The following is a 27992-nucleotide window of genomic DNA, read 5'->3' on the forward strand; positions in this document are numbered from 1 at the left end:
GGGGCCTGGGCCTTTGTGGGTGGGGTCAGTATCTAAGGGACAGTTTCCCTTGTCTGACCCTGGGGGCGCTAGTTGGAGTTGCCCCGTTGGCAGAGAGGGGAGGGCACAGTGGAGGCATCCCCTATGCTGCCTCAGACACGTCCAACGCTATGGAGCTGTTAGGAGGGAGTGAATGGGTTCCTCCAGACCCTGTCACCCCCATACTCCAGGATATGCGTGGGCGCTATGAAGCCAGCCAGGAGCTACTGGGCACCGTGCGCAAGCAGCTCAGTGACAGCGAGGGAGAGCGGAGGGGCCTGGAGGAGCAGCTGCAGCGCCTGCAGGACCAGACAGCAGTCACAGCCCAGGCCCAAGAGGATGCACTGCGCGAGGCCCAGCGCCTGCGCAGTGCCAACGAGCTCCTGAGCAGGTGCGGGGCCTCCCGGCCAGGGAGGCTTGGGTCTAGCTAGCCAGGCCTTTCAGCTAGAGGGTTCCTCCCCACCGTCCAGGTGAAAAAAATTGAGTTTTCAAGGAAGTAAAAAGTCAGTTCTTGTTATTCTAGCCACATTTCAAGTACCCCCATTGTCACATGTGGCTATAGAACATTCTAGAATTCTGCTCTCAGTGCTCTTCTGAACTGTTTCCTGTTGGTTAGTTGCCTCCTGCTGGGAATGAACCCAAGCCCGGTGCATGTCAGGGAAGTACTCTATCACTGAGCTACATCCCAGCCAAACTAAAAGCAGTTTTTTGTTGTTTATTTTTTTTATTATTTATCTGAGTTTTATATTTTTGAGACAGAGCTTCACTAGGCAGCCCTGGTTGGCGCCTAGAGCTGCTATATAGCCTGAGCTGACCTCACACTTGGGGCAGTCCTCCGGCCTCAGTGTCCTAAGTGCTGGATTGCGGATGTGTTCCTGCTTTTCTTAGAGACTTGTTTGTTTGTTTGTTTTTGAGACAGGATCTCACTAGGTAGCCCTCCCTGGCCTGGACCTCCCAAAGTAGACCAGACTGTCCTTGAAAATTCCAGAGATCTGCCTGCCCCTGCCTCCCTAGTGCTGGGATTAAAGGTGTGCACCACTATGCCCAGCCCTGGTAGAGACTTTTTTTATTCAGATTTTTTTTTAGATTTATTTATTTATTATGCATACAGTATTCTTAGTATTCTGTATGTATGCCTGCATGCCAGAAGAGGGCACCATATCTCAGTACAGATGGTTGTGAGCCACCATGTGGTTGCTGGGAATTGAACTCAGGACCTCTGGAAGAGCAACCAGTGCTCTTAACCTCTGAGCCATTTCTCCAGTCCCGAGACTTTAAAAATGATGATGATGATGATGGTGGTGATGAGTTGTATGTGGGTATGTGCTCTCCTAGAAACCAGAGCTGCCAGCTAGATCCCTGTGGATCTGGAGTTTGAGGTGACTATGAGCTACCCAGGGTGAATGCTGAGAACCAAACTGGTCCTCTGCAACAGTGGGATGTACTCAAAAGAACTGATTCAGGAATGTTATCCTCTCATCTCCATTCATGTGTCTTGTTACACACACACCTCCACACACAGAACAACAACAAAATTAAAGATATTATAAAATTTCTTTTAAAGAGACACACGTTATCCTCCTCTTGGCTACCTGGTAGATTTTGGGTTTTACTTACTTTCTTATATATTTTTGGTGTTGTTGCTTTTTCATTTTCTTTTTCTAAATAAAAACACCAAAGCTAGGCACGGTGGTGGATACCTTTAATTCCTATATTCTGGAGGCAGAGGCAGGCAGATCTCTGTGAGTTTTAGGCCAGCCGGGTCTATGTAGGAAGCTCCAGGCCAGCCAGGGTTACGTAGTGAAACCTGTCTTAAACAAACAAACAAACACCAAGTGTCTAAGACAAGCAAGGACTGGTAGCTCACATCTGCAGTCCAGCACTTAGGACACTGAGGCAGGAAGATTGTCCCAAGTATGAGGTCATCCTAGGCTATATAATAGTTCCAAACCAGCAGGGGCCACATAGTAAGACCAGCCTGACCTGCTAAGCGAGTTCCAGAGCTATACAGAAATACCCTATCTAGGAAAACAAAAACAAAACAGAAAGAGAGAGAGAAAAGGTAAACTCAAAGTGTGATCCCCCAACTCCCACCCTCACTCCCGCCTGCCTTACCTGCTCATCTTAACCCTGAGTTCTGCTTTTGCCTTCCATAGTCCTGGCAATATGGAAGCACAGTAGGTGTGCATGTGTGCATTTGTATACCTACTGTGTTCCAGGATGTGTGGCAAGTGCTGCACCCATGGTACCTCAAATTCATGTGAATCCGTCAGAGCTGTCCTCATACAGCTGGTGAAAGACTTTCTAGACTCAACTCTGAGTGTGGGTGGAGGTGACAGTGGCTTATCTGGGGCCAGGCCTTTGGCCTCCTTTTGTGGGAAGAAACTGGGCCTTTTAAATGGTAATATCTTTGGTGAGAAACCCATTTTGCATTCTGCCGTGGTTTTTTTTATTTTTATTTTTTATTTTTTTTGGTTTTTCGAGACAGGTTTCTCTGTAACTTTGGAGCCTGTCCTAGAACTCCTTCTGTAGTCAAAGCTCTCAGAGATCTGCCTGTCACTGCTCCCAAATGCCGGGATTAAAGACATGCGTCATCACTGCCTGCAACATTCTGCTGTCTTTATTTATTACTTATTTATTATTATTTATCATATATAGTGTTCTGCCTGTATGTTTGCATTCATGCCACAAGAGGGCATTGGATCTCTTTGTAGATGGTTGTGAACCACCAAGAGGTTGCTGGGAATTGAACTCAGGACCTCTGGAAGAGCAGTCAGTGCTCTTAGCCTCTGAGCCATCTCTCCAGCCCCCTGTCTTAATATCATGCCACAAGCTGTTTTCACTTTGGTATTTAGTATATTTGGGGTTGCCACTCTGTAGTAAAGAAGTGAGTAGCAGCTGGAGAGATGGCTCAGAGGTTAAGAGCACTGGCTGCTCTTCTAGAGGTCCTGAGTTCAATTCCCAGCAACCACATGGTGGCTCAAAACCATCTGTAATGAGATCTGGTGCCCTCTTCTGGCCTACAGCATGCATGCAAACAGAACACTGTATATATAATTAATAAATAAATCTTTAAAAAAATAAAAGAGGTAGGTACCTCTTAGCCTGATCTCTAGGCCCCAGCTGACAAGGGAGCCCCCAGTCTGACAAGGTCCAGCCCCCAGCACAGGACCACTGGAGTTGGGGAAGACATTCTCAGTGGCTCCTTCCTTCCTGTGTGTACATACTTCTGCTCTGTGCAGTGTGAAGCTCTGGGATCCAGACAGATCAGTTCTGTTTAGAGGGTGATAGATGGTGGGTGTTCCTGGCCACGCAGCTGAGAACTGGTATCTGAGGTGCCTGTGTGTCCCAGGAGCCTGTTCTGGCCTCTCCCACTTGCTAGAGTACTTGCAGCTGACAGCAGCGTCTTTCCCCGTTCCTCTGGCCTCTAGGTCTGCAAACTGGGGAGAGAGCCATTCTCAATGCCAGGTGGTGTGAGATGAGTCTGCTGTGAGAAGCATCAGGGGAGGCTTCCTGGAGGCAGTGTCCTGGAGGACAGGCTGTAGTCGGAGTAGTCAGTTCAACCATCTTCTCTGGCAGACAGCAGCCTCAAAATGCCCTCTCCTCTCCTTGTGTGTCCTACAGGGAGAAGGGCAGCCTGGCCCACAACCTGCAGGTGACTCAGCAGCAGGCCGAGGAGCTACGCCAGGAGCTGGAAAAGCTTCAGGCTGCCCAGGAGGACCTGAGGCGCCAGCATACCCAGCTGGAGGACAAGCAAGAAGACACAGTGCAGGAGGGGGCCCGGGCCCGCAGAGAACTGGAGCGCAGGTGGGTTTCTGCTCACCGAGGTCCTTCAGTGCACCTCTTGGGAATGTGCGCATCATATTCTCTAGACTGCTTGCTGTTGTCTGGGGATGACATCATCTTTAGAGGCCCCAATCCAGGGAGAGCTAGCTGTTGTCCAGTCTCGGTGTGATAGGAAAATCTCGGGCTGGAGTAGTCTGTGAGGCTGGACCATCTCAGCCAGCAAGCTGTTCTGGATGTAGAATTCTGAGGAAACTGTGACAGGCATTCTGAGAGACTGGATCACCTGGGCCACCTGTTTTCATTGATGTCTGGTCCCCCTGCTCTGAAAACACACAAACTTTCAAAGGTAACATACATATCTATATTAACACAAGTATATGGATTGGGTATTATATACAAGCCAGGCAAAGGTGATTTTTTGTTTTATTCTTGAGCAGGTAAAATATAAGTCATCTGCCTTGTAGTTTTCTAGGTTTATTTTATGTAGCCAGTACAGTCTTTCGTTTCCTGTGGAAACAAAAGCATAACCTCTTCCCCAAAACAATACATTTTCTGACTTCCATTTTAAAGTTAAGGCTTTCCTAAAGTATCTAGGGTGGCTTAATTCAGCAGTCCCTTCCACAACCCAGTGTCTCTTAGCAGCTGTCACTCTCTGTTCATTAGCATTCAAAAATGCAGAATTAGCAAAACACCATATAAGGGTCAAGTCTCTGTTATAATAATCCTTATATTTTAAAAGACTTTATTATTTATAAACTTTTTTCTATTACTATCTATACCCATTTTCTTTCTTCAGCATCTAAGCACACTTTAAAACACTACCTCTTAGAGGTTTTCTGTGTCTGGACGTGACTTTACTAAGCATCTGCAGTATATTCTGATGGTGTGAGACAAATCTTAAACTATACAGCTGAAGTGTAGTTTAGTGCATGGCACTGGAGCTTGGCAGTCTGTATGCTGCCGAGCTTACCCCGGAGACTTTGATCACCAGGAAGATGTGCCAGGAAGACACATTTGTCTCTATGGTTCTGAACTTTTTTAAGTTTTCTCACACCTTATGTGGATCTATGTGGCCAGATGCCATATGTAGGTGGACTTTTCTTTTTGGACCGCTAGCTCACAGAGGGGGTGGAGAGATGACTGAGCAGTTAAGAGCACTGACTACTCTTCCAGAGGACCCAGGTTCAATTCCTAGCACCCACATGGCAGCTCAAAACTGTCTGTAGCTCTTCTTCCAGGGGTTCTGACACCCTCGTAAAGACATGCACACAGGAAAAACACCAATGCACGTAAAATAAAAATTTAAAAAGTGACATGGAGACATTATTAATTAATTATGAAAGCTCAACCTTAGCTTAGGCTTGTTTTTAACTAGGTCTTGTAACTTAACCCATATATATTTTTTAAGTTTTTGGAGCCTGTCCTGGAACTTGTTCTGTAGACCAGGCTGGCCTTGAACTCACAGAGATCCTCTTGTCTCTGCATCCCGAGTGCTGTAACCCATATTGTTTTGTCTACATTCTTCCATGTGCTTGCTCTAACTCGTCTCCATTTTGCTCTTCCTGGTTATTCCTCATCTGACTGGTGACTCTGCCTTTCTTCTTCCCAGAGCTCTCTCTGTCCAGAAGTCCCTGCTATACCTTCTGCCTAACTATTGACCATTTAGCTTTTATTTATTTATTTATTTATTTTGGTTTTTTCGAGACAGGGTTTCTCTGTAGCTTTGGTGCCTGTCCTGGAACTAGCTCTTGTAGACAGCTTTTTATTAAACCAACCACAGTGGCACATCTTCATACAGTGTAAAGGAATATTCTATAACAGTCCTCTGTCCCACAGCCACAGGCAGCTGGAGCAGCTGGAAGTGAAGCGCTCAGGACTGGCTAAGGAGCTGGTGGAGGTGCGGGAGGCACTAAACAGCGCCATATTGCAGAGGGATGTGCTGCAGACAGAGAAGGCAGAGGTGGCCGAGGCACTGACCAAGGTGAGTCCAGCCAGCTACACAACTCAGGATTTGTCCACTGGCCGCAGATTGACCTCTCTCTGGCCACTGTCTGAGCATGTCACTGAATCAGACTGACCTTTTATTTTTTATCTATTTATTTGTTACTGTGTTTTAAATCCACAGACATCCCATGCCGTGTGTGTGGTGGGATGCAAGTGTGTGCTGTGGCAGTTGGCCTGGAAGTCAGGATAGCCTTGGTGTCCATCCATGCCTTCCACCTTATTTATGGCCCATCATTGTTCCCTGCTTTGTACACTAGCTGGATCTTGAACTTCTGGGGACTCTCCTGCCTTTCCCCCATCATGTTGTAGGAATGCTGGCATTATACTTGTTAACTTAGGCATACAGCTTGTACGTGGATTCTGGGGATTTGAACTCATGTCCTTATGCTTGAGCAGCAAACGTTTACCCACTGAGCCATCTCCCTACCTCCACAGACTGACTTTTGACCCAGGCCATAAATCCCTCTTCTTCAGGGACTTTTGGGACTGGAGCCTGAAGTTTAGGGTCACCTGGACCTTTCTGTGGAGATGGGTCCTGGGACTGAGGAAGTTGGGGCCATTGTCCTAAGAGTCCTCAGAAGGTGCTTGACCCACTTCTGGTGGCCTAGGCTCTACATGATGGCCCCTAGGCTGCAGCTGTAGTCTCTTCTGACCTCTGGCTCTGCCTTATGGTCCTTCCTTGAGCGGCTCTAGGGTATGAGGTGTCTTTCAGACAGTGTCCCAGTCTGTGGCCTTCTTTGATGGGATTACCTGACTCCTCTCAACCCTGCCGCCTTGGCCCCGACCCAGTTTGTCAGCGTCTGCTTCCCTGGATTTCTCCCTGACATCTGCTTCCCTGTTCCCACCGTAGGCCGAGGCTGGCCGTGCACAGCTAGAGCTTTCCCTGACCAAGCTGAGGGCAGAGGAGGCCTCCCTGCGAGACTCCCTGTCCAAATTGAGTGCCCTCAATGAGAGCCTCGCCCAGGACAAGCTGGAGTTAAACCGCCTCATGGCCCAGGTATACTGCGAACCAGTCACCTGTCTCCTCTGTCAAGCATGCTGGGGCTCCTATACCCTACCTGTCTGTCCTGCTATCCACCTCTCATCCTGTTTGTCTTTCTTTGTCTGTTTTATGCATCATGGAGGGCCCTGCTGTATTTTGGTGCTTTGTATTCCACACTGTGGACATTCTTCCTTCAGCTTAGGGAGCCTTCCCTGGGCTGGCTGTGACCATTGGTGGGAATGGAGGGGTATCCCTGGTCGTGGGACGGTTCCCTTCCTCCCCCAGACCTTTATCCATATTCTACAGCTAGAGGAAGAAAAGGCGGCACTCCTGGGCCAACAGCAGCAGGCAGAACATGCTACTACATTGGCTCTAGAGGAGCAGGAACGATTGGAGCAGCTGAGACTGGAGCAGGAGGTGGAGCGGCAGGGCCTGGAGGGCTCTCTCTGTGCCGCTGAGCAGGTCCGGGAGGCGCTGGAGCAGCAGCTCCTTGCATTGCGCAGTGAACGCAGTCATCTGCAAGAGCAGTTGACCCAGGTGGGCTGAGCCCCAATCACATGTGTGGGTAGGGTTCCTGGCCACTCGTGTGCTATTCTGGGATAAGCCATAAGCCATAGGCTTCGGTGCTTGCCTCTGGGTGTATATGCACCTCATCTCTTCTAGCTAAGGGCCTTGAACTGTATCCTACATGTCTCTGCCATCCCATTTGTCTCTGAGGCTAAGATTCTGTCACTTAGAGGATGTGCTGGCTATGAACTGTGCATGGTGAAGATCTGTCATATGAAGAAAGTAGAGATTCCGGGAACTGGAGCCACATGGCTGGAAGGCAGCTTAGGGCTCCAGGCCTCCGGGGCCTGTGATGCAGCCTGTGTTCTGGGGTCCAGGGGTCCTGTGAGGAAGGTGCAGCTCTAGCTCTTCCCTGCAGCTTGCACAGCTGCTTTCCTTGCCTTGCTGTGTTCAGCTTCTTAGAAAGTTTTGGGCACAGGGCAGAGTGAGTGATGAGGGCCCTTGTTTTTTCACATGTGTGCATTTGCAGGTGTAGACAAGGCTAGGGTTTGCCCTGGGCACACACAGCACACCAGTATAGAGTCTGTGCTCAACCCCTTAGTCTTCTGCTGCTGGGCCAGCACTGGACTAGACCCTGACACTAAAGTGCTGCACAGTGAACCAGCCAGGGCTCACTATCCCTGGATTGGCCAGCTCTCCCGGCAGCTGAGTGGACGGGACCAGGAGCTGGAGCAGGCCCTGCGGGAGTCACAGCGGCAGGTGGAAGCACTGGAGCGCACAACCCGGGAGAAGGAGGCACTGGCCAAGGAGCGGGCTGGCCTGGCTGTGCAGCTGGCAGCAGCAGAGCGTGAGGGCCGGACCCTGTCAGAGGAGGCCCTTAGACTACGGTAACGCATGGGCTTTGCCCAACTCCCAGCAGGGGGCACCCCTGGGGACACTTCCTGACCAGCCCTGCCCTGGGGTTAACCCAGAGGAGCAGTTACTTAGGAGCCACGCTTACCAACGCAGCCTAGCTCAGGTGCAGTCTTCCTGGGGGAGCCTGGGTTCTAGCTGGGCAGGTAGACTGGCATTTGGCCCATACTGGCTATACCCTGAGGCCCACAGTCCTGGGGCAGGGAGGCTGAGTCCCAAGGCCTGGGGGAATGTGTGCTACAGCTTGGAGAAGGAAGCCCTGGAGAGCAGCCTGTTTGACGTGCAGAAGCAGCTGGCTCAGCTCGAAGCCCGCCGGGAGCAGTTAGAAGCTGACAGTCAAGCCCTGCTGCTGGCCAAGGAAACCCTGACAGGTACAAGGGTCTGGGTCCTGGGGAATATCTGGCTCCATACCAGAGGTTAGGAGTCCTCGGTGAGGTGTGTGGCAGACCTGGGTCCCTGAACAAGCCCTTCCTTCTCTGAGCTGTAGGTTCCTCTGACATCAGAGGTAAGGAGGGGGAATACCCACCTGCCTAACCTGTTGCCAAGATGAGGTGAAGGAGCTCGTGAAGGAAGGCCTTGGCAAAGTGCCTGACTCAGCCAACTGTGGCTGCTGTGTCTTCGTCATCAGGGAGGCTGGAGAGTTCTAAGGTCCCTATAGAACCATCAGCTGCTTCCATGAATCAGCCCCATGGCCCCAGCCCATGGTGCCTACATGCTCCCCACTCTCTAAATTAAATCCTTCCAGCTCAGCGAATGTAAAGCTCAGCTAGCTAAGTACCCGCTTGGGTCGTGGGAATTGACTTTCCTGACTCAGACAGACCCGAGGAGGGCAGTGCACGTGCTGACCAGGTGGGACACACCTTCCACTCGAGACCCCTCCATGAGGTGCTGGCATTGCCACTGATGGAGACACTCCATAAAGCTAGACAGCTTTGCATGGTTTCTGGTCTTGGAGCATCGTCTTTGACAAGGATGAGGCTGTCATTTAAATAACAAGGCACATCATTTAAATGCAGTAACATGCTGGGATGTATGGAATATTACCAGCTGCATGACCCAGCAAGCATGCCAATAATGGGTGTCACTGCAGTTTTGATAGCCTTCCCCTCTATGTAGCACTTCTCATTGGGCATTTTACCCCTTGTATATGAGGGGAACAGAGCCAGTGAGCCCATACGGCAAGTGGGAAACTGGTATCCAGAGGGGGTGAGCCACTTTTCCAAGAAACCCAATGTAGGTGCCAGGCAAGCTCTCTTCCCTCTAGTTTTACCCATGTGGCTCATCTGGCCCGAGTCTCTTGTCCCAGAGGAAGATTGTGACTCAGCCCTGTCTTCCTGCTATCCTTGTGCAGGGGAGCTGGCAGGCCTGCGGCAGCAGGTTACAGCCACCGAAGAGAAAGCAGCCTTGGACAAAGAGCTGATGACCCAGAAGCTGGTGCAGGCTGAGCGGGAGGCCCAGGCCTCTCTGCGGGAGCAGCGAGCAGCTCACGAGGAAGACCTTGAGAGACTCCAGCGTGAGAAGGTTTGGTCAGCTGGGGAGGAGTAGGCAGGACTCTGAGCTTTACTGTCTCTGAGCTCTGGGGAGGCAGCTGTCTTGCTCTGCCTCCGTCTCTACATCTGTGTAACAGGACTTCATGTCTGCCATAGAAGTCCTGGGGACAGCTGGGAAGATCTGTAGGAGTAAGTTGTCCTTATCAGATATGTAGAGTTCCAGACCCCAAATTAACTCCAATTGTAGTGAACCTGATGGAAACCCACAACCATACCAAAACAAGGTCAGTATAGTATATAGCAGAAAGAGGCTGGTTGTGGTGGTACATACCTTTAATACTATCATTGAGAAGGCAGAAGCAGGCAGATCTTTGAGAGTTTGAGGCTAGCCTGGTCAACATAGTTCCAGAACAGCCAGGGCTATATGGTGAGACCTTGTCTCAAAACAAAATATACAGTAAAAAGCTACATTCATTTGCTAAAGTTCAAGAATGACAAGGCAGGGCATGCCAAGGAAGTCACTTGAACACTGATTCTATGCTTACATTTCCTGAGTCTGTGTCTGATCTTGGTTTCACTCCACTGATGCTGTTTAAGATTTTGTTCCTTCAGTTTTCCACCCATAGTAGTGGGGATAGATTGCTATGGGGTCTTGTATGTAAAGGAGTTAGCCTAGTGACCATTACTTAGTAAATTTCCTGTCAATTCCTGTTTTTGGGGTGCTCTCCAGAGTTGTCCGCAGGACAGGGGCCTCTAGAAACTGAGCCTGGTCAGGGCTGCCTCCAACAGTTTCATATTTCATCTTCTACTTGCAGGGCAGTGGTATGAGATGCCCCCTGAACCTCCTTCAATTAAGGTAGAAATTACCGCATATGGTCTGTAGGTGTCAGGGTATCTCCTGAAGAAGGTCTCACCTACTATCCTTCAGAAAGTTCTAGGGAACAGAACACCCGGAGAAAGCTGTTCTTTGTCATGGACTGTACCATGTTCAGGGAGCCATGCTCTGATCCCTGGTCCTGTCTGTCTTGACCTCATCAGTGCTCCCAAGTCTGTCTTCTCTCCAGCTTCTCTGCCAGTCTGGTCCCTGGAGCTCTGCCACTCTTGTAAGCAGCCCTACTCTGCACAACCCTCTAGCCGCTTGCACAGAGTGGGAGAGAGGGTCCAGCACTTGCTGCTCTTCTAGGTTAAGTTCCTAGCACCCACATGACAGCTCACAATCATCCCTAACTTCTCTGTAACTTCAGTTCCAGGGAACCCAGCGCCATCATCTAACCTTTAGAGGCATCAGGAATGCACAGGGTACATAGACATCATGCAGACAAAACACCCATACACAGAAAATAAATAAATCTAAAAGAAAGTTTAAAAAATAAAATTCAGGGCTGGAGAGATGGCTCAGTGGTTAAGAGCACTGACTGCTCTTCCAGAGGTCCTGAGTTCAATTCCCAGCAACCATATGGTGGCTCACAGCCATCTATAATGAGACCTGGTGCCCCCTTCTGGCTTGCAGGCACATATGGAAGAAATGCTGTACACATAATAAATAAATAAATATTTAAAAAAAAATAAAATAAAATTCAGATTGACTTTGCCACCTTGGGGCTGAGGGTCCCTATTGTCCTGGTGTAACCCAGTGACTGTGCCTATGGCTTTGACCCATTGTTACCATGTCCCTGAGGATTCCTGAGGTTCCAGCCTGTTCTTCCCTCAAAGCCTCCAGGCTACACTCTGGCCTAGTTCTCTTCTGTCTGGATGGCTGCTGCTTCGTCTTCACCAGGGAGCGTTCTTATCCCCAGCCCAGGTTGCTGTGCCTCCTTGCTGCATTCAAAGACCTGATGTGACTTGGTCACCCATCCTGCCTCTTAGCTGGGGGTAGGGGTGGGGGAGTACTTGGGCCTTTTTCTGACCTGAAGTATGCAAGGGGCTTCCTGGGCTCTTCCTTGCGTGTCACACGGCCTGGCTCTGGCCCTCAGGAGGCTGCATGGCGGGAACTGCAGGCAGAGCGGACTCAGCTGCAGGGCCAGCTGCAGCAGGAGCGGGAGGAGCTGCTGGCACGGATGGAGGCAGAGAAGGAGGAACTGAGTGAGGAGATCGCCGCGCTGCAGCAGGAGCGGGATGAAGGCCTGCTCCTGGCCGAGAGCGAGAAGCAGCAGGTTTGAGTCTGAGTGGCTTCTGCGGCTCTCCTGGCTCTGTCCAGCAAGTCCCCACACAACAGCTGGAGCCCAGGAATCAGCCAGTTTCTTCCTGGGCCTTAGTTTTCTCACCTGCAGGGCAGGCGAATTGGAGGCCTAGCACACAGTGGCAGTGACAGTAGACACGAGACAAGCTGCCTCACATTCTTCTCTCTTCGCTTGCCTCAGGCTGCATGCCTGTGGAGGGTGCCCACAGGTGCTTGCTGACCCTTCCCATAGTTAATTCTTGATTTCCGTAAGGTAATAGAGCATGGCAGACTGCAGCTGTCTGCTGTGTCACCCTGGCAAGTGACATTCTCACTGAGCCATTGTTTTCTCTTCTGTAACATGGGAATCCCGAAAGTCTTTGCCCTGGAGTAGCTGAGGCATTAGTTTTTCTGTAGATCATGTTCACTTCCTGGGCCAGTGCTGCTACTGAACACCAGTGGGAGGCTAAGAGAAAGAACTAGCCACCCACTAAGCCTTGTCTTCCCTGCCTCTGCCTAGGCCTTGTCCCTGAAGGAATCCGAGAAGACAGCACTGTCTGAGAAGTTGATGGGAACCCGGCACAGTCTGGCTGCCATCTCTCTGGAGATGGAACGTCAGAAGCGAGATGCCCAGAGCCGACAGGAGCAGGACCGGGTAGGTAGACATCCAGGCCTTTATCCAAGGGGAAAGCAGCTTGCCTGGAGGGGCCCATCTGTGGGAAGGCCTGGTCTTGTCTTGGGGATGCTTCCAGGTTGTGGGGAAGGTCCAGCCCTTCCTTCAAGACCCAGCTGAAGGAAGTAGCCAATAACTCCACCCTGGTGAGACCACAAGTGTAGAGAGGCCAGCTTAAAGATCACACCTTCCCCTTACTCCCTCATTCCCCCTCCCTCCACACAACTGAAGAATGATCAAGCTGTGGTGGCCCCCAAGGAGGGGCTGCATTTTAGCCAGAGGGATAGGGCAGTGCAGTGGGGTTGGGGCCACATCAGGACTAAGTGTGAGGATCCTGACTGCCTCAGAACACAGTGAACGCCCTCACATCTGAGCTTCGAGACCTCCGGGCCCAGCTGGAGGAGGCCACTGCGGCCCATGCCCAGCAGGTGAAAGAACTCCAGGAGCAGACTGGGAACCTGGGCAGGCAGCGGGAGTCCAGCATACGAGAGGTGAGCTGACACTGTCCTGGCTGCATGTGGAGTGCTGGGGCTGATCCCTTGAGTCCTGCAGTGAGGACAGACAGTGGCTAACCCAAATAGAAGGCAGTAGACATTTATTAAGCACCTGGTGTTTGCAGACGGGGGTTGGGGGACTCATTCACTGGACAGCCCTAATGGGGACTGTTTTCAGGTTCATGTACTGCTGCTGAGTCCAGTGTTCCTTGTCCCATACCATAACTGAGATCAGCCACCCACCTCAGATTAATGGGGCAGTGTTGGGACTGTGATATCCCCTAGCCAGGGAAGGGAGTGGCATATAAGCCTGTTCCTGCCAGGGCCTTAGTCTGGGGGGTCCTGACCTCATTCTGGACCCACAGGCAGAAGAGCTGAGGAGTCAGCTACGCCTACTGGAGGACACCCGTGATGGGCTGCGGCGAGAGCTGCTGGAGGCTCAGCGCAAGGTTCGGGACAGCCAGGAGGGCTGTGAGGCCCAGCGCCAGGAGGCCAGTGAGCTGCGGCGCAGTCTGAGTGAGGGTACCAAGGAGCGTGAGGCCCTGCGGCGCTCCAACGAGGAGCTGAGGACTGCCGTGAAGAAGGCTGAGAGCGAGCGCATCAGGTGAGAGGTGCAGAGGGCGGCCTTGCTGACCACACCCAATCCTCTAGCAGTTAAGAACCCAACTGAACCATGGCTCAGGGAACCATATACATGGTGAGTGTTGGTATGTATGTAAGCACAGACTAGTGTCACTTCGGTGGCTTGTCTGTCGCAGAAAATGAACAGGTGACAGCAGAGAGGGTTGGGTCACTCTTAGGCTTCACCTGTGTCAATAACCTTGGAAACTAAGCTCCCTCCTGGATTCCCTCATGTCCCTCTCCCTGCCAAGGGCTTTCCCCCAGCTGTGCTGGGTCAGTGCAAGGGCAGCCACGTGGGCAGGCAGCGCTTAGGTTACCCTGTGGCAAGATGGGGCCAGACCCACTGGGAGCCAGGGGAGAGCCTTGTGCATCGAGATGCAGATGACTGTCCCAGGACTCAGCCTCTACCTTCTGTTCTCTCCAGCCTGAAGCTTGCCAATGAAGACAAGGAACAGAAGCTGGCTCTCCTGGAGGAGGCTCGAGTATCCATAGGCAAGGAGGCTGGAGAACTGCGGGCCTCGCTGCAGGAGGTGGAGCGGTCCAGGCTGGAGGCTCGCAGAGAGCTGCAGGAGCTTAGGCGACAGGTATGGTCCTGGCTCCTGCCCTTCCACATGCTCTGGCCAGCAGCGGCCATCTCAGGAGACTAGGTCCACTGTAAAATCAAGGCCTGGGCTGTAACAAGCCTTTCACCTGATCTTGCCATTCATGGATGGGGTTTTGTGAGGGAACATACCCCTACTCACCCCAGAAGAGAACGCACAACAGACCAAAGTAATGGTTGCCCCAAAGTCCAACTTGATGAACCAGTGAATTTTTATAGTAGTTGCAGGAGTGTGGGTGAGGGGTCACTTACAGGAGCAGGGATGATGCAAAACTGGCCACGTCACATAAACACCAACCATGACACAGGCAGCTACTCCTGAAGGCTGGACAGGGAATCTCCTCCCTCATTGGTTGTTTATGCATCTGTAAGGCTGGGGATGGGCTTTTGAGTATTTTTCAGATTTCCATCCCCTCCTGAAAGGCTGTGTTTACCTCCTGGGTCTCAGGAGCCTCCCCTCCCTCACAGAGAGAGTTTTAGTTCAGAGGAAGCTGCTGTAGAGCAGAAGGGCTTTCAGGGGCCTTCTACCTGTGAACTGTGGAGACGCTGTGTGCCCTGTGCCATTCAGACTCAGACATCCCCACAGGGAGGCCCAGCATCTTGTCCAGTTCAAGAGGAACCTGAGCAGTAAAGGATTAGCTCCAGGGAAGCAGGCCCGGCTAGCAGACTACATTGAGCCGAGAGCTGCTGCGTGCTTCCACTTTTACAGGCCACGGGGCTCTGCTTCCACCCTCTTTACTTATTGCTGTAAGAAAGCAGCCGCAACTTCCCAGCTACTGTGGAGACTGAGGCCAGAGGGGCACGGGTTCAAGGCCTGCCTGGGCTGCAAGGTCTGTTCAAGGACAGTCTTGACTTACTGAGGCCCTGTTCAAAATAAAAGGTAAAAATAGCAAGGCTATAAATTACTAACTCAGTGAGAATGCTCGCCAGAAGCGTGAAGTTCTGTGTTCACTGCCCTGTACTGCCAAGAAATAAAAGTAGGTCCTGGAGAGGTGGCTCAGCAGTTAAGAGCACAGACTGTTCTTGCAGAAGACCTGGGTTCGATTCCCATCACCTGCATGGCAGCTCATAACTATCTGTAAATCTAGTCCCCTCTTCTTGGCCTCCACAGGGATATATGGTACACAAACAGACATACAGGGGCAAAGCATTTATACATATAAAAATAAATAAGTGAAAAATATTTTTTTTTCCAAGACAGGGTTTCTCTGTATAACAACCTTAGCTGTCCTGGAACTTGCTTTATAGACCAGGTTGGCCTCAAACTCAGAGATCTGTCCGTCTCTGCTTCCCGAGTGCTGGCATTAAAGGTGTGTGCCACCGTACCCAGTATAAAATTTTTTAAAAATGAAAATATCCATAAGAGGTTGGATGTGTATTTCTGTGGCAGGGTGCTTGCCCCACACGCCCAAAGCCTGTGTTTGCTCTCCAGTACAAGATGGGAGATGTGCACACACACACGCGTCCTCTGCTGGAACATGAACACGGGGTGTGCTCCAGTCAACCTTTGTGAACACAGATTGAGCCTCGTCTAATTATCACGTGTCAGGAAACACTGTTTTCCTCTGTGGTTTTGTTTCATTGTGTTTTAATTTTGAGCCATTTTCTGTTGTTTGAAAATGGAAGAGCTGTCCTTGCCTTAGTAGAAGCAGGAGGTGGCTGAACTTGTCTGCAGGCTATAGGGTGTTGACTCGGACTAGATCCCTACCCCATCACCAGCAAGCACAGATCAAGTGTCTGCTGTCTGCAGGGCATGGCCAGCGCACTGGAATGTCAAGCTTTCCCCCTTAAGGGGAATAGGAAACATTCTTGATGGCTGCAGTGGAGACGTCCTGTCATAGCTAAAGACCGACTCTCTAAGATATAATGCCAGCTCACCTCAGTGCCTCCAAGCTCCTCAAGTCAGCAGCCAAGTGGCTCTGTGGGGAGCATGCTGAACGCTGATGGTCAGGCCTACTCTAGTCCTGTGGGATGGGTGGTCCTTGCCCCACCTGCTCCTGGGAAGAAACAGGCTTAGAATGTTCCCCTTGCCTGAGATCATATACCAGTCTGCTGCTTGTGGGCTGTGTAGTAGGCTAGTCATTCCGTGCTCTGGCCTGTCTTCTCTTCAGTGAAATCAGGGCTAAACGTACAGGGACAATTGACGGTAAATTCAGTTGGTGTAAGTGCTTAGAACAAGAAGCACTCTGGTTTACAGAGACCTTGGGTGTTGTGGTTCCCAGCTGTGGTTGCTAGCTTGGTTGGATGTCAGCCTCTTCCCTGCTGTCACCCTCAAATCCAACCCCCATCAAGTGACATACAAGCCACTGGGGCGAGGCGCCTGGCATGAGCTGAGTTCAGTGAGCCCCTATGGACTCGGAATATTAAAGTTGAGGCCTACGTCCTAGGTCAGTCTATCCCGAGAGCCTCCTGGGCCAGGACTGGGCAGAACTGTAGGGCCCAGCTGACCTCCCTGTGTGCTCTGGTTCACAGATGAAGGTGCTGGACAGTGACAATGCCAGGCTGGGCCGGGAGCTGGCAGACCTGCAGAGCCGCTTGACCCTGGGTGAGCGGGCAGAGAAGGAGAGCCGGCGAGAGGTTCTGGGCTTGCGGCAGAAGTTGCTAAAACGTGAGAGCAGCCTGGAGGCCTTGAAGCAGGAGGTAACTGGGCAGGGGGGTGGGTTGGCCAGGGGAGGGTGGGCTACTGTCTGCCTGTGTCTTTCCTGCAGAGGAGTGTGCCGAGCCTACTACTTTGGGACCCTCCCTCAGTTGTATTAATACTAACAAGCAAAAGAAAAGAATCTGTAGGCCTAATGTGTGCAGACACCAAAAGGTCATGGAAAGTTGATTTCCCACAGCCTGCTCATGAGGCAGGTAATGGAAACCCCATTTCACTAGGAGAACCATGCAGGCTCAGAAAGGTCAAGACATCTGCCCAATGTCACACAGCCACCAGATCTTCTGTGTGACTTTGACTTAGACACTCTCTCTGTGTTTCAAAGTGCTCATTTACACCCAGGGAAGATGGGGTGAGAGGAAGGGCTGGTGCAGTACCTGGTGTCCTGTAGAGGAGGGGCTGGTGCAGGGCCTGGTGTCCTAGTGCTCTGTGGAGGGGCTTTCCTATGAACTAACCACTGTCAGAGGTGGCCCCTTCTCTTTACCAGAGGGCATCTTTCTGTGTGTTGCAAGTCTGTAATGGATGGCTTCTCCCTGTGTGGCCTTGGACAAATCACTTAACTTCTCTGTCCCTGTCTCTTTGTTTTGTTATGCCCAAATCCGTGAAGTCCCCACAAAAGCCTACGAGGAGACCCGTATGTAAAAGCAAAGAGCCTTTATTTTAATCAAGTTTGCAAATGTTGTCTCTCTGCACATCCAACATACTGGAATAAACAGAGAGCCACGAGCTCAATTAGAATAGGGTTTTATAGTAGTAAAGGTGGGGGTGAGGGGTCTCTGAGGTTTAGGACCCCTTATTGGCTGACATTTGTCTACGGGTATCCTGGTGAGTGTGTTTTGGCGGGTGTTCCTATCTACAGCGGTTGGAATGCCAGACATTTCCTTTGAATGGTCTGTTCTTGGGTGGAGGTTGGGTAATCTTAGTTTGTGGTTCCTCCTGCAACCAGGCATTGCCTCAGGGTAAACTACTGAGACTCAGGCCTCTTATTAGATTTATTGATGGCTGAGTTCTGCTCTGGCAAGTGGTAATGGTTGGAAGTAAAGAACTTCCTTTGGGTGACCTGCCCAGACTTGGTTTATCATGGCTGCCCCACAGTCTCATCATTGGTGGAAGAACCGTGACTCTTAGAGCAGCTTGGGGTCTTTGGGAAAGTAATTTCTGCCTGGCACTATGTGCACGTTCCAGCTGCACATTACACACGAACAGCAAGGACAAAAAAGCAAATTCAAATTACCCCTCCCTCCACGGATGTTCTTTCCCTCCTGACAGAGTGGGGGCCACTAAAGGCACAGGTGGCAAGCACCAAGTGGGGACTGGGGGCTGCCTTGTGACTGGTCTCCTGGCCTCACCTCTGCCCCAGCTCCAGGGATCCCAGAGGAAGCTGCAGGAGCAAGAGGCTGAGTTCCGGGCGCGTGAGCGAGGCCTGCTGGGCTCCCTGGAGGAGGCGCGTGGCACCGAGAAGAGGCAGCTGGATGTGGCCCGGGGCCTGGAGCTGAGGCTGGAGGCAGTGCGGGCTGAGACCTCTGAGCTGGGGCTGCGGTTGAGCGCAGCTGAGGGCCGGGCGCAGGGCCTGGAGGCCGAGCTTGCCCGCGTGGAGTCACAGCGGCGGGTGGCAGAGGCCCAGCTGGGTGGTCTGCGCTCTGCCCTGCGTCGGGGTCTGGGCCTGGGCCGAGTGTCCAAGTCCCCAGCGCGGGAAGCACCTGCGGGAGGTGAGTGAAGCCACACTCCTTGGAGGGCGACACCCCGTGGCTACTCTGGGCTCCTGGGTAACTTTGTTAAGGAGGGATTCTTAAGGTTCCTTTGCCTTTTCTGAATCTTTGAACCCCATCGTCTTTGTTTTATTTTATGTGTTTGTGAGAGTGTCTGCATATCTGTATGTGCATTACGAGCTTGCCTGGTGCTGGAGGAGGCCAGAAGAGAGAATTAGATCCCCTGAAGCTGGAGTTAACATATGTTTGTGAACTGCCATGTAGGTGCTGGGAATCAAATCCAGGTTCCCTGCAAGAGTAGGTGTTCTTAACTACTGAGCCATCTCACCACCCTCCCAAGCCTCCCTCTTTTTTTTTTTTTTTTTTTTTTTTTTTCTGGGACAGGGTTTCTCTGTAGCTTTGGAGCCTGTCCTGGAACTTGCTCTGTAGACCAGGCTGGCCTCGAACTCACAGATATCCACCTGTTTCTGCTTCCTGAGTGCTGGGATTAAAGGCGTTTTTCTGGGACAGGGTTTCTCTGTAGCTTTGGAGCCTGTCCTGGAACTTGCTCTGTAGACCAGGCTGGCCTCGAACTCACAGATATCCACCTGTTTCTGCTTCCTGAGTGCTGGGATTAAAGGCGTGCGCCACCACTGCCCAGCTGAGAATAGAATTGTTATTGACAGGAGATCCAGCATTCCTGCTCCTCAGTACATGTGGTACTACAAACAGGCATGTGGTAGGCACTTCTATAGCAAAGTCTGTTGTAACCTTATTCATAATAGCCAAATGGCAGTGACGTCCCAAGTATCTATCAACATGACTAGTAACAGAAATGTGGTATATCCATCCTGTGGAGTAGCGTTCAGCCATTAAAAGGAATAGTACTCTTACGTATGCCAGAATGCAGGTCAGCTTTGAAACATTCTACTCATTGAGTAAGGCAGGCATAGGAAGGCAAACATCAGTGAGTTCTAGCACAGACAAGAACATAGACTCAGCAAGCAGGTTCAAGGTTACCTAGATCTAGAGAGGAGACAGTGAGAGCTGTGCTTCAAAAATAAGTTTCTGTCTGGTTATCTTAGTTGGCCAGGACTGTTCTGTGAAGGAACTGTGGTCCTTCAGTAGCCATGGAAGAATGCAGACTCTGTCTCCCCATATCCCAGGATGCTTTTGGTTGCTTTGTGTAATTGCTGTGTTTGTGTAACCTGCACACAGCTACCTAGACATCCTCAGTCTCTGGAGCACTGTGATAGCTAATGCACATACAAACCATGTGGACAGGCAGCTGGAGAGATGGCTCACAGGTAAAGAACACTGGCTACTCTTCCAGAGGTCCTGAGTTCAATTCCCAGCAACCACATGGTGGCTCACAACCATCTGTAATGAGGTCTGGTGCCCTCTTCTGTACTGTAGGAAGGATACATGCAGGAAGAACCCTGTATACATAAAAATAAAAATCTTTAAAAAAAAAACATGTGGACATTCTCCTTGGAGAATACTCACGGGGAAAGTCTGCACACGCTTAGTACAGGTTCAGTGATCGCGTTGTTTTGCCTCAGTTTTTAGACTGGGGTCTCACTCTAAGCTATCCTGGAACTCACTGTGCAGCCTAAGCTGGCCTTGTACTCAGGGCCATCTTCCTGTCTCAGCTTCCCAAATGCTAGGCCCACAGGCTTATGCCACCATGCCTGGCTGTTAGAAATATTTTCCACTGCATTTGATGCATCTGGTAGATTGTTTAGGGACATGCTTGGAGGCTTAACAAGCAGAAACGTGTGTTTGTCTCAAAGGCTAGAAATCTGAGGGCCACACCCCCTCTGAAGGTATTGGGTGGGATGTGTACATGGCTTCACAACTCTAGTGGTCACATGGTATCTGTGTTTCCCCTTTTTATAAGGATAGCAATAGTGGGGTTGGGGTCACCATTCCAGTGTGATGGCCACCTGTTTCCAAATAAAGTCATGCTCAACATGAGGAATTTGGGGAGATACAGGACTGTTGAAAAAGATTTGAGGTGACCAGTGTACAATAGCATAAATGTAATTCCCCGCCAGATCATATCTTTAAAAATAGTTAAGGTGCGTGGGAACGTGGCTCAGTTGGTATAGCACTTGCCCAATATGTTCAGAGGCCTGGGTTTGATCCCTAGTACTGCATAAACTTGGACATGGTGGTGCATACCTGTAGTCCTCACACTCAGAAGACTGAGGCAGGAAGATTGTGAGTCAGGTCCAGCCTACATAGTGAGCCCTGTCCCTACCTCAAAAAGGAGGAGTTTGTGGATCTTAGTGGCAGGGTGCTTACCTAGCATGGCCAAGACCCTGGGCTCACCCATAGTACCTCTAGAGCAAAAAGATTAAAGTGGCACATTTCAAATAATATATATTTTGTCCAAAACAAAAAGCAAAACATCAATGAAAAGGAATTAGGGCTGATGTGGGGACCAGTGCATCCCAGAAGTAGGGGGAAGCAGGGAGGGAAAGATGTTGCAGAGGACCTGAATTCAGTTTCCAGCACTCACAGGACAAGTCTCAACTGTCCTTAATTCCAGTTCCAGGAGTCTAATGCCTTCTTCTGGCTCCATGGGCACAGGCACACTTGTGGTGCACACACATACATGCAGGCAAAACACCCATATACATAATACAAAAATAAGCTAGGTGTGGTGGCACATGCTTTTAGTCTCAGCAATGGGGTGGCAGATCTCTGTGAGTTTAAGGTCAGCTTGGTCTACGTAGTGAATTTTAGAACAGCCCGAACTATAATAATAGAACCTATTTCAAGATAAATAAAAAGAACTACTTTATTTAAAAAAAATAAAGAAGCTGTGCTTGGTTGAGGAATATGAGTAGATCTGGCAAGGGGTTTTAGGCAGGAGGATAACCTGGCTGCCATGTCCTTGACTATATCTTCCCTTCCAGGAAGTGGGGATGGTCTTAGCAGCCCCAGTCCTTTGGAATATAGCCCTCAGTCCCAGCCACCATCTCCAGGGCCCACTGCCTCCCCAGCACCTTCAGACTTAGACCCAGAGGTGGTGCGTGATGCCCTCCGAGACTTTCTGCAAGAGCTTCGGAGTACCCAACGGGAGCGGGTGAGGCCGGTGGAGATGGCTGGGAGGGGAACCCGGGATCCAAGAGAAAAGCTGTGGTGGCTAGAGCTGGGGTCTTCCACTTTCCTCTGTTGGGGCTACAGGATGAACTTAAGATCCAGACCAGCACCCTCAGTCAACAGCTGGCTGAGATGGAAGCAGAGAGAGACCGTGCAACCTCAAGGGCCAAGCAGCTGCAGAAGGCGGTAGCTGAGAGTGAGGAAGGTGAGGGCCCCTCTGCCCTTCTATGTTTTTAGCAACTGAGGTGGGAGGCTGTGGCTCTTTATGTCCAGTCCTGGCCTACCTTCCCTGGGCAGCTCCAAGGGGCCCAAATCTACAGACCCTCTAATGGTCCAGGCAGAGCTTGGAGAGGGTGGGGTACAGGTTGGACCTCAGCCTGGTTCAGGGGCTGGGCTGGGCATGAAACTGATGGGACTGGGTGGTGGTCGCAGCCTGGCGCAGTGCAGACAGGCGACTGAGCGGGGCCCAGGCAGAGCTGGCACTGCAGGAAGAGAGTGTGCGACGTAGCAAGCGGGAATGCAGGGCCACGCTGGACCAGATGGCAGTGCTGGAGAGGAGCCTGCAGGCCACCGAGAGCGAGCTCCGGGCCAGCCAGGTGGGCAGGAGTGGAGGGCCCATGGGAGCAGGCCCCAGGGTTCTCTGAGGTCCTCTGCTTGAGACACAGCCTATAGGGGTGGCCTGTGGCTCTTTCCATTGGGCAAATTTTAGTCCACTGTTGGGTGTTCATGTGCTTCAGGGGGAAGTGCTTGGCCTGAGTCAGACAGAGGAGTTCAGAATTGGCCTGAAACAGCCTGCTGTCCAACAGTTGCCCTTTGGGTGGGGGTCACCTGTAATTGCCACGTTGAGGCTGGAGCCTCTGTCTCTGAATATCTGCATGAATGGCGATGCAGTGTTTGATGTGTAGGTTTCCACATGTCTCTGTGTCTGGGACAGGAAGCCCAGGCCTTGGGTGATGACAGCCCAGCCTCTGAACTGAAGCCTCCTGCCCTTTCCCCAGCTGCTGTTACCCTCTACCACCTCTGTCTGGGACCAAGCTGGAGCAGGATTGTTGTGTCTGCAGCTTCAGCTCTGGCTTTGGGCCCAGAAGCCCCTGGGGCCTGGGAGGAGGCCAGGAACAAAGCTGGGTGGGAGCCAGAGTGGGGGCCCACTCTCCCGTACAGGCCAGACAGGGCAGGGAGAGGCTTGGAGATGAAGCTTGGAGCAGGGAGGCTGTAGTGACACCCAGAACCCACTGGCTCTGGGGCCCTGTGTATCGAATGGTCCCAAGTTCTTCCTGCCCTGTGTCCACTCTGCAAACCCCTTCATCATCTGAGTCCTGAACAGGGGAGGAGAGGCAGCCATTAGAACTGCAGCGGTGCCCTGCTCTAAGGAGCAGCTGCCAGGTTCAGCTCGGGTTTCATTTGTGCTTTCAGCCATTTCTGGAAGCCTTTTTGTAGAGCAGGGGAGGGTCCAGTGTCTACATTCTGCAGCCCCCTCCCAGGGATCAGATAGCGGCACCCCTGGAACAATCCTCCCAGGACAGACATGAAACAGCCAGAGTGGGGAAGGTGCATCTTGTTATATAACATGTTAATCAGCTTGAACAAGACAGCTCTGGGCACCTCATAGCTGCTCAGTCTGTAACAAATGGGGAAAGTGAGGCCCCAGCAGTCACAGGCTGGTCCCAGGTCATACAGTCCTTGAGGCTGACCCTGCTGTGTCCTGGTGGTGCAGAGGGGTTTGGGGAGAGGTGGACTGGTATGGGGCTGAGCCTTGTTACCCACAGGAGAAAGTCAGCAAGATGAAGGCGACCGAGGCGAAGCTGGAAAGTGACAAGCGGCGGCTGAAGGAGGTGCTGGACGCCTCCGAGAGTCGCTCCGTCAAGCTTGAGCTGCAGCGGCGAGCTCTCGAGGGCGAGCTGCAGCGCAGCCGCCTAGGTCTGGGTGACCGGGAAGCCCATGCTCAGGCCCTCCAGGATCGGGTCGACTCCCTGCAGAGACAGGTGGGCCCTTCTCCCTCCTGGTCACCTGCATGCCCTGTGCCAGGCTCTGTTCAGGCATTGTGCAACTGCCAATTCTGTGAAGTAAGTTTTCACCATCAGGTTTCAAGGTGGACAGTAGACTCTCAGAATGGCAGTGTCCTTGCCTGTCACATAGCTAGGTTGCCGTGACTCTGGACTGGGTGGTTAACCCACAGTGGGGTGAGGGCAGACCACAGCAGGCTGAGCCAGTGAGAGAACAAGCCAACAGGGATATGGATAAGGGGAGCTGAGCTGGTTAGCACTCCTAGTGGAGATCCCAATGGCTTAAAGGGAGCCCTTGACCTTCTTCTACCTTCCTGCAGGTGGCAGACAGTGAGGTGAAGGCAGGGACCTTGCAGCTAACAGTGGACAGGCTGAATGGGGCACTGGCCAAGGTGGAGGAGAGCGAGGGGACCCTGCGGAGCAAGGTGCAGAGCCTGACAGATGCTCTGGCCCAGAGCAATGCCAGCCTCACAAGCACCCAGGACAAGAATCTGCATCTACAGAAGACCTTGAGTACCTGTGAACATGACCGCCAAGTGCTCCAGGTCTGGGGTGGGAGGCTTCCAGGGTCTGGCATATTTCTCTCTTCCATCAGGAAAGAGTTCAGTGAGAGAGTTAGCCGAGAACAGCAGGTGTGGAGGGAGGTGATAGCCAGTGGGGCTGTCAGTCAGGAATTCTGGGGAGCCAGTGAGAATAGGTCTTGAAGTGGGAGTGGGGTCAACAAAACTAGCCAGTCATGAGGCTTAGAGGGGGATGCTGTCTAGTGAGAGCAGAAACCTGCTAGTATGGGACCTATGTGCAGTTTGGGATATGAGTGTCACCTTCAGCACAGGTCCATGGACAGGACTGGCAACAGGCCGGACCACTTAGGCTTTTCACCCAAAGGGAAGCCTTTTGCACAGGCTGGCAGTCTGGCTTGGCACCATCAGCCTCTGTCCTCCAGGAACGGCTGGATGCTGCCAGACAGGCATTGTCTGAAGCACGAAGGCAAAGCAGCTCCCTGGCTGAGCAGGTGCAGACTTTGCGGGGCGAGCTAGCCAACGTGGAGCTGCAGCGAGGCGATGCTGAAGGCCAGCTGCAGCAGCTGCAGCAGGTGAGGCCTGGAGGGCCTCTGTCTATAGGGATGCCCCATGTGGTTCTTGGCATGGGGTGGGGAACCCACTCAACTTCACCCCAATTGACCCAGCCACCTGTGCAGAACCATGGTTCATCTGGCCCACACTCCCATTATACCCAGAGAGAGCCATTTGGCCTCAGGTGTTTCCCTACGTGGGCCTTGCAGTTGGGAACAGTGGGCCAGCACCTTTGCTCCCGAGTTTCAGATGGCCATCCTGAGATGCAGTGGGATGAGGGACTGCTGGCTTGTCTGCAGGTGGTCCGACAGCAGCAGGAAGGCGAGGCCACAGCTCTGCGCTCTGTCCAGAAGCTGCAGGAAGAGCGGCGGCTGCTGCAGGAACGCCTGGGCAGTCTGCAGCAAGCCCTGGCCCAGCTGGAAGCTGAGAAACGTGAGGTGGAACGGTCAGCACTGCGACTCGACAAGGACCGTGTGGCTCTCAGGAAGACACTGGATAAGGTGGCCTGCCCTGCTGGGGCCTCCCTAGGTTTTGTGTCTCTTCAGTGTGCTGCTTCTGCTGATGTCAGATTATTCTACAGGGGCTCCTGTGAACCCCCTGTGAGCCCCTTCTGGTCCATTTCTACCCAGGTGGAGCGGGAGAAGCTTCGAAGCCATGAGGACACACTGAGGTTGAATGCAGAGAAGGGCCGCCTGGACCGCACACTCACAGGGACTGAGCTGGACCTGGCTGAGGCCCAACAGCAGATCCAGCAGTTGGAGGTCAGCCCTCCCCCTCCCCTGGCCTAGTCCCCAGTGCCATTCCCATACTGAGTTCGAGATGTCCTAGGGGGGCCTATGACTGAGCCAGCACAGGAGCCCAGAGCCTTTGGGAGGGTGTCCTCATTGGACTATAGAGCTGGGTGGGAAGAAACACTTCCCATGGTGGGAAGAAACACTGAGGCTCATTGGCATTCAAGCCAGTGGTGATTACTGTGCTGTGCATGTATGGAAGCTTGTTCACCGGTATAGCATGAACCTCATGTGGCCTGTGGGGTGAATCCATGTAAATGTTTTCACACGTGCAGATGTTAGGCTGCTGTGCTTTTGTGCCCATGTGTGCTTCTGTACAAATAGGCTTGCTTTTGTTCCCGGGCGTGTGTAGGCCAGACACTGTTTGAGTATTTTTGTATTTGCATGCCTGTCTGAGTGGGCTTCACTGGGGACCCTGACCTGGGATTGGAAGGTACACTGTTAGGGATAAGCCCGTGCACTGTGTGCACATTGGGTTAGAACCCTGATTGGCAGCCCCTGTCTGTAGGCACAGGTGGTAGCCCTGGAGCAGAACCACAATCCGGTTCAGCTGGAGGCAGATGAGCAGCGACTGGAGCTGCAACAGGAGGTTGAGCGCCTGCGCAGTGCCCAAGTACAGACAGAGCGCACACTGGAGGCACGGGAGCGGGCCCACCGCCAGAGAGTATCAGGACTGGAGGAGCAGGTACAAGGGCCTCCCCTGGGAGAAGCTGGAGCTGGGATGGAAGTGTGGGGTGGGGAGAGAGGACTGCTCGTGAGCTTTATAACTTGGAAAGGGCCAAGTAGATCAGTGCTGGTACCAGCATGGGTGGGGTGGTACTGCTTGGTCTCAGTAGCTCCTGGCCTAGGCCTCACTCTGCCTCAAGCCATCAGACCCTCTCCCTACATAGCATGGTTCCCTTAGCAGCTCCAGCTTTAGGCTCTGCCAGCAACCTGGGATCCCAGTGGAGGAGGGGCTCTTTCCGGGCGATGGTGGCGCAGGCCTTTAATCCCAGCACTCGGGAGGCAGAGGCAGGCGGATCTCTGTGAGTTCGAAACCAGCCTGGTCTACAGAGCTAGTTCCAGGACAGGCTCCAAAGCCACAGAGAAACCCTGCCTTGAAAAACCCAAAAAAAAAAAAAAATCCTAGAAATAATAGTAAGAGCCCAAGAAATGGATCTTCCTGGCCAGTGAGGTCACTTGTTTCTCTTCTGGCTGTGCCTAGAACAGCGCTTAGATAGGTCCAGTCTGGTCACACAAACACTGCTAGTAGATCCAGCCAGGTCTTTCATGCCTCTCTCTGGCCCTTCTTGGGACAGGGTCCCCCTGTGGATAGTGCCAGTGCTCATAGACAGTAACAGGGGGGCTGGGAGGACACAGGGCCTTGCTCTGTGGAGTGATGCTGAGCAGAGTTGTGTCTCATGACCGAGCCTCTGAAGGGGTAAGGACGCCAAACATACAGACACTTAGCCACCATGAGTGGCAAAATGAGAAGCAGAGACTCTCCCAGTCTTAGGCAGCAGCAGGTGGCTGCTCCCATCAGCTCCTGTTCTCTGAAATCAGCTGTGGCCCGAGCTTTCGGGCCCTTCTCCTCTCCAGGTGTCCATGCTGAAGGCACAGCTGAAGAAGGAGCTTCGCAGGAGCTCAGCACCTGTCTCCCCACCCTCTGGCACCCCAGAGCAGTGAGTCCCTTCTAGCCAGCATCCTGAGCACAGTCGTCTAAGCAGGAGAGGGCCCTTAGTAACATAGACCAGGACCTGGACATCAGAGTGGTGGGAGGGAGCTGGGGTGACAGATGAGGGTGGCACTGTGGTTGTACCACCTATACCACTCCAGGCCCCTTTCCTAGAAGATCCTCTGACGGCCAAGGCTCTTTGACTGAGCCAGCCAGGGGTCAGGGAGAGCGCTTGTTTCCACCAGTAACAGAGCAGGGTTTTCCCAGGAAGCAGTGCCTAAGCCAGAGCAGCTCCAGGGAGCTCTCCCTTGGTTCCTGGTGTCAGGAAGCTCCTTAATGAGCCTAGAGCCCTTGTATTTTTGTACCTTTTCTAAAGTTAACTGTGGAGAACTGTTGTGCTTTTTGTAACATGACCTGTTTTCTAGAATCGTCTGTACACACACATGCTTCCTCTGCCTGGGAGTTGCTTGGGAGAGCAGGGGCAGTCTTGCTAGCTGAGCTTAGCAACCTCACAGGGCGTGATGGACCTCCCTCTCCATCTAGCTGCTAGCAGATGGTGCTGTGCCCACCACATAAGCTCGAGCTCCCCTCTGGATAGTGCCAGGGCTCATAGACATCCTGGTAACAGGCAGGGCCAGGAGTGGACAGTGTTGCCATGGCTCTGTTGAGTGACGCTGTCTGGGCAGCGCTGCTTCATGTGGCAGAGTCTGTGTGTGCTCTTGTGTGAAGTGGAACGAAAGTCATGGTGTGACAGTGGGGCTCATGGAGTG

At 52.2% G+C, this 27992-nt stretch overlaps 1 protein-coding gene across 3 annotated transcripts in view; it reads left to right on the forward strand.

The window, feature by feature from the left end:
- The window catches only part of Crocc (ciliary rootlet coiled-coil, rootletin), a 46030-nt gene extending 18381 nt beyond the window's left edge, over window positions 1-27649 (forward strand). For all 3 annotated transcript variants that reach the window (XM_050156063.1, XM_050156079.1, XM_050156070.1), the window contains 25 exons: window positions 210-409; window positions 3643-3825; window positions 5641-5785; window positions 6659-6805; window positions 7097-7327; window positions 7991-8184; window positions 8453-8580; window positions 9561-9730; window positions 11673-11852; window positions 12378-12512; window positions 12878-13021; window positions 13390-13628; window positions 14070-14229; window positions 16719-16886; window positions 18263-18611; window positions 21515-21684; window positions 21786-21906; window positions 22134-22297; window positions 23468-23683; window positions 24025-24249; window positions 24648-24797; window positions 25077-25277; window positions 25407-25538; window positions 26077-26253; window positions 27147-27649. In XM_050156063.1, coding sequence (XP_050012020.1) covers window positions 210-409; window positions 3643-3825; window positions 5641-5785; window positions 6659-6805; window positions 7097-7327; window positions 7991-8184; window positions 8453-8580; window positions 9561-9730; window positions 11673-11852; window positions 12378-12512; window positions 12878-13021; window positions 13390-13628; window positions 14070-14229; window positions 16719-16886; window positions 18263-18611; window positions 21515-21684; window positions 21786-21906; window positions 22134-22297; window positions 23468-23683; window positions 24025-24249; window positions 24648-24797; window positions 25077-25277; window positions 25407-25538; window positions 26077-26253; window positions 27147-27233 — 4416 coding nt within the window. In that variant the 3' untranslated portion in view covers window positions 27234-27649. The remainder of the gene's footprint in view (window positions 1-209; window positions 410-3642; window positions 3826-5640; window positions 5786-6658; window positions 6806-7096; window positions 7328-7990; window positions 8185-8452; window positions 8581-9560; window positions 9731-11672; window positions 11853-12377; window positions 12513-12877; window positions 13022-13389; window positions 13629-14069; window positions 14230-16718; window positions 16887-18262; window positions 18612-21514; window positions 21685-21785; window positions 21907-22133; window positions 22298-23467; window positions 23684-24024; window positions 24250-24647; window positions 24798-25076; window positions 25278-25406; window positions 25539-26076; window positions 26254-27146) is intronic.
- The last annotated feature ends 343 nt before the right edge of the window (window positions 27650-27992 follow it).

This window comes from Alexandromys fortis, unplaced genomic scaffold, assembly GCF_014885135.2.
Source record: "Alexandromys fortis isolate MF-2015 unplaced genomic scaffold, M_Fortis_MF-2015_v1.1 scaffold_26, whole genome shotgun sequence".
NCBI lineage: Eukaryota > Metazoa > Chordata > Mammalia > Rodentia > Cricetidae > Alexandromys > Alexandromys fortis.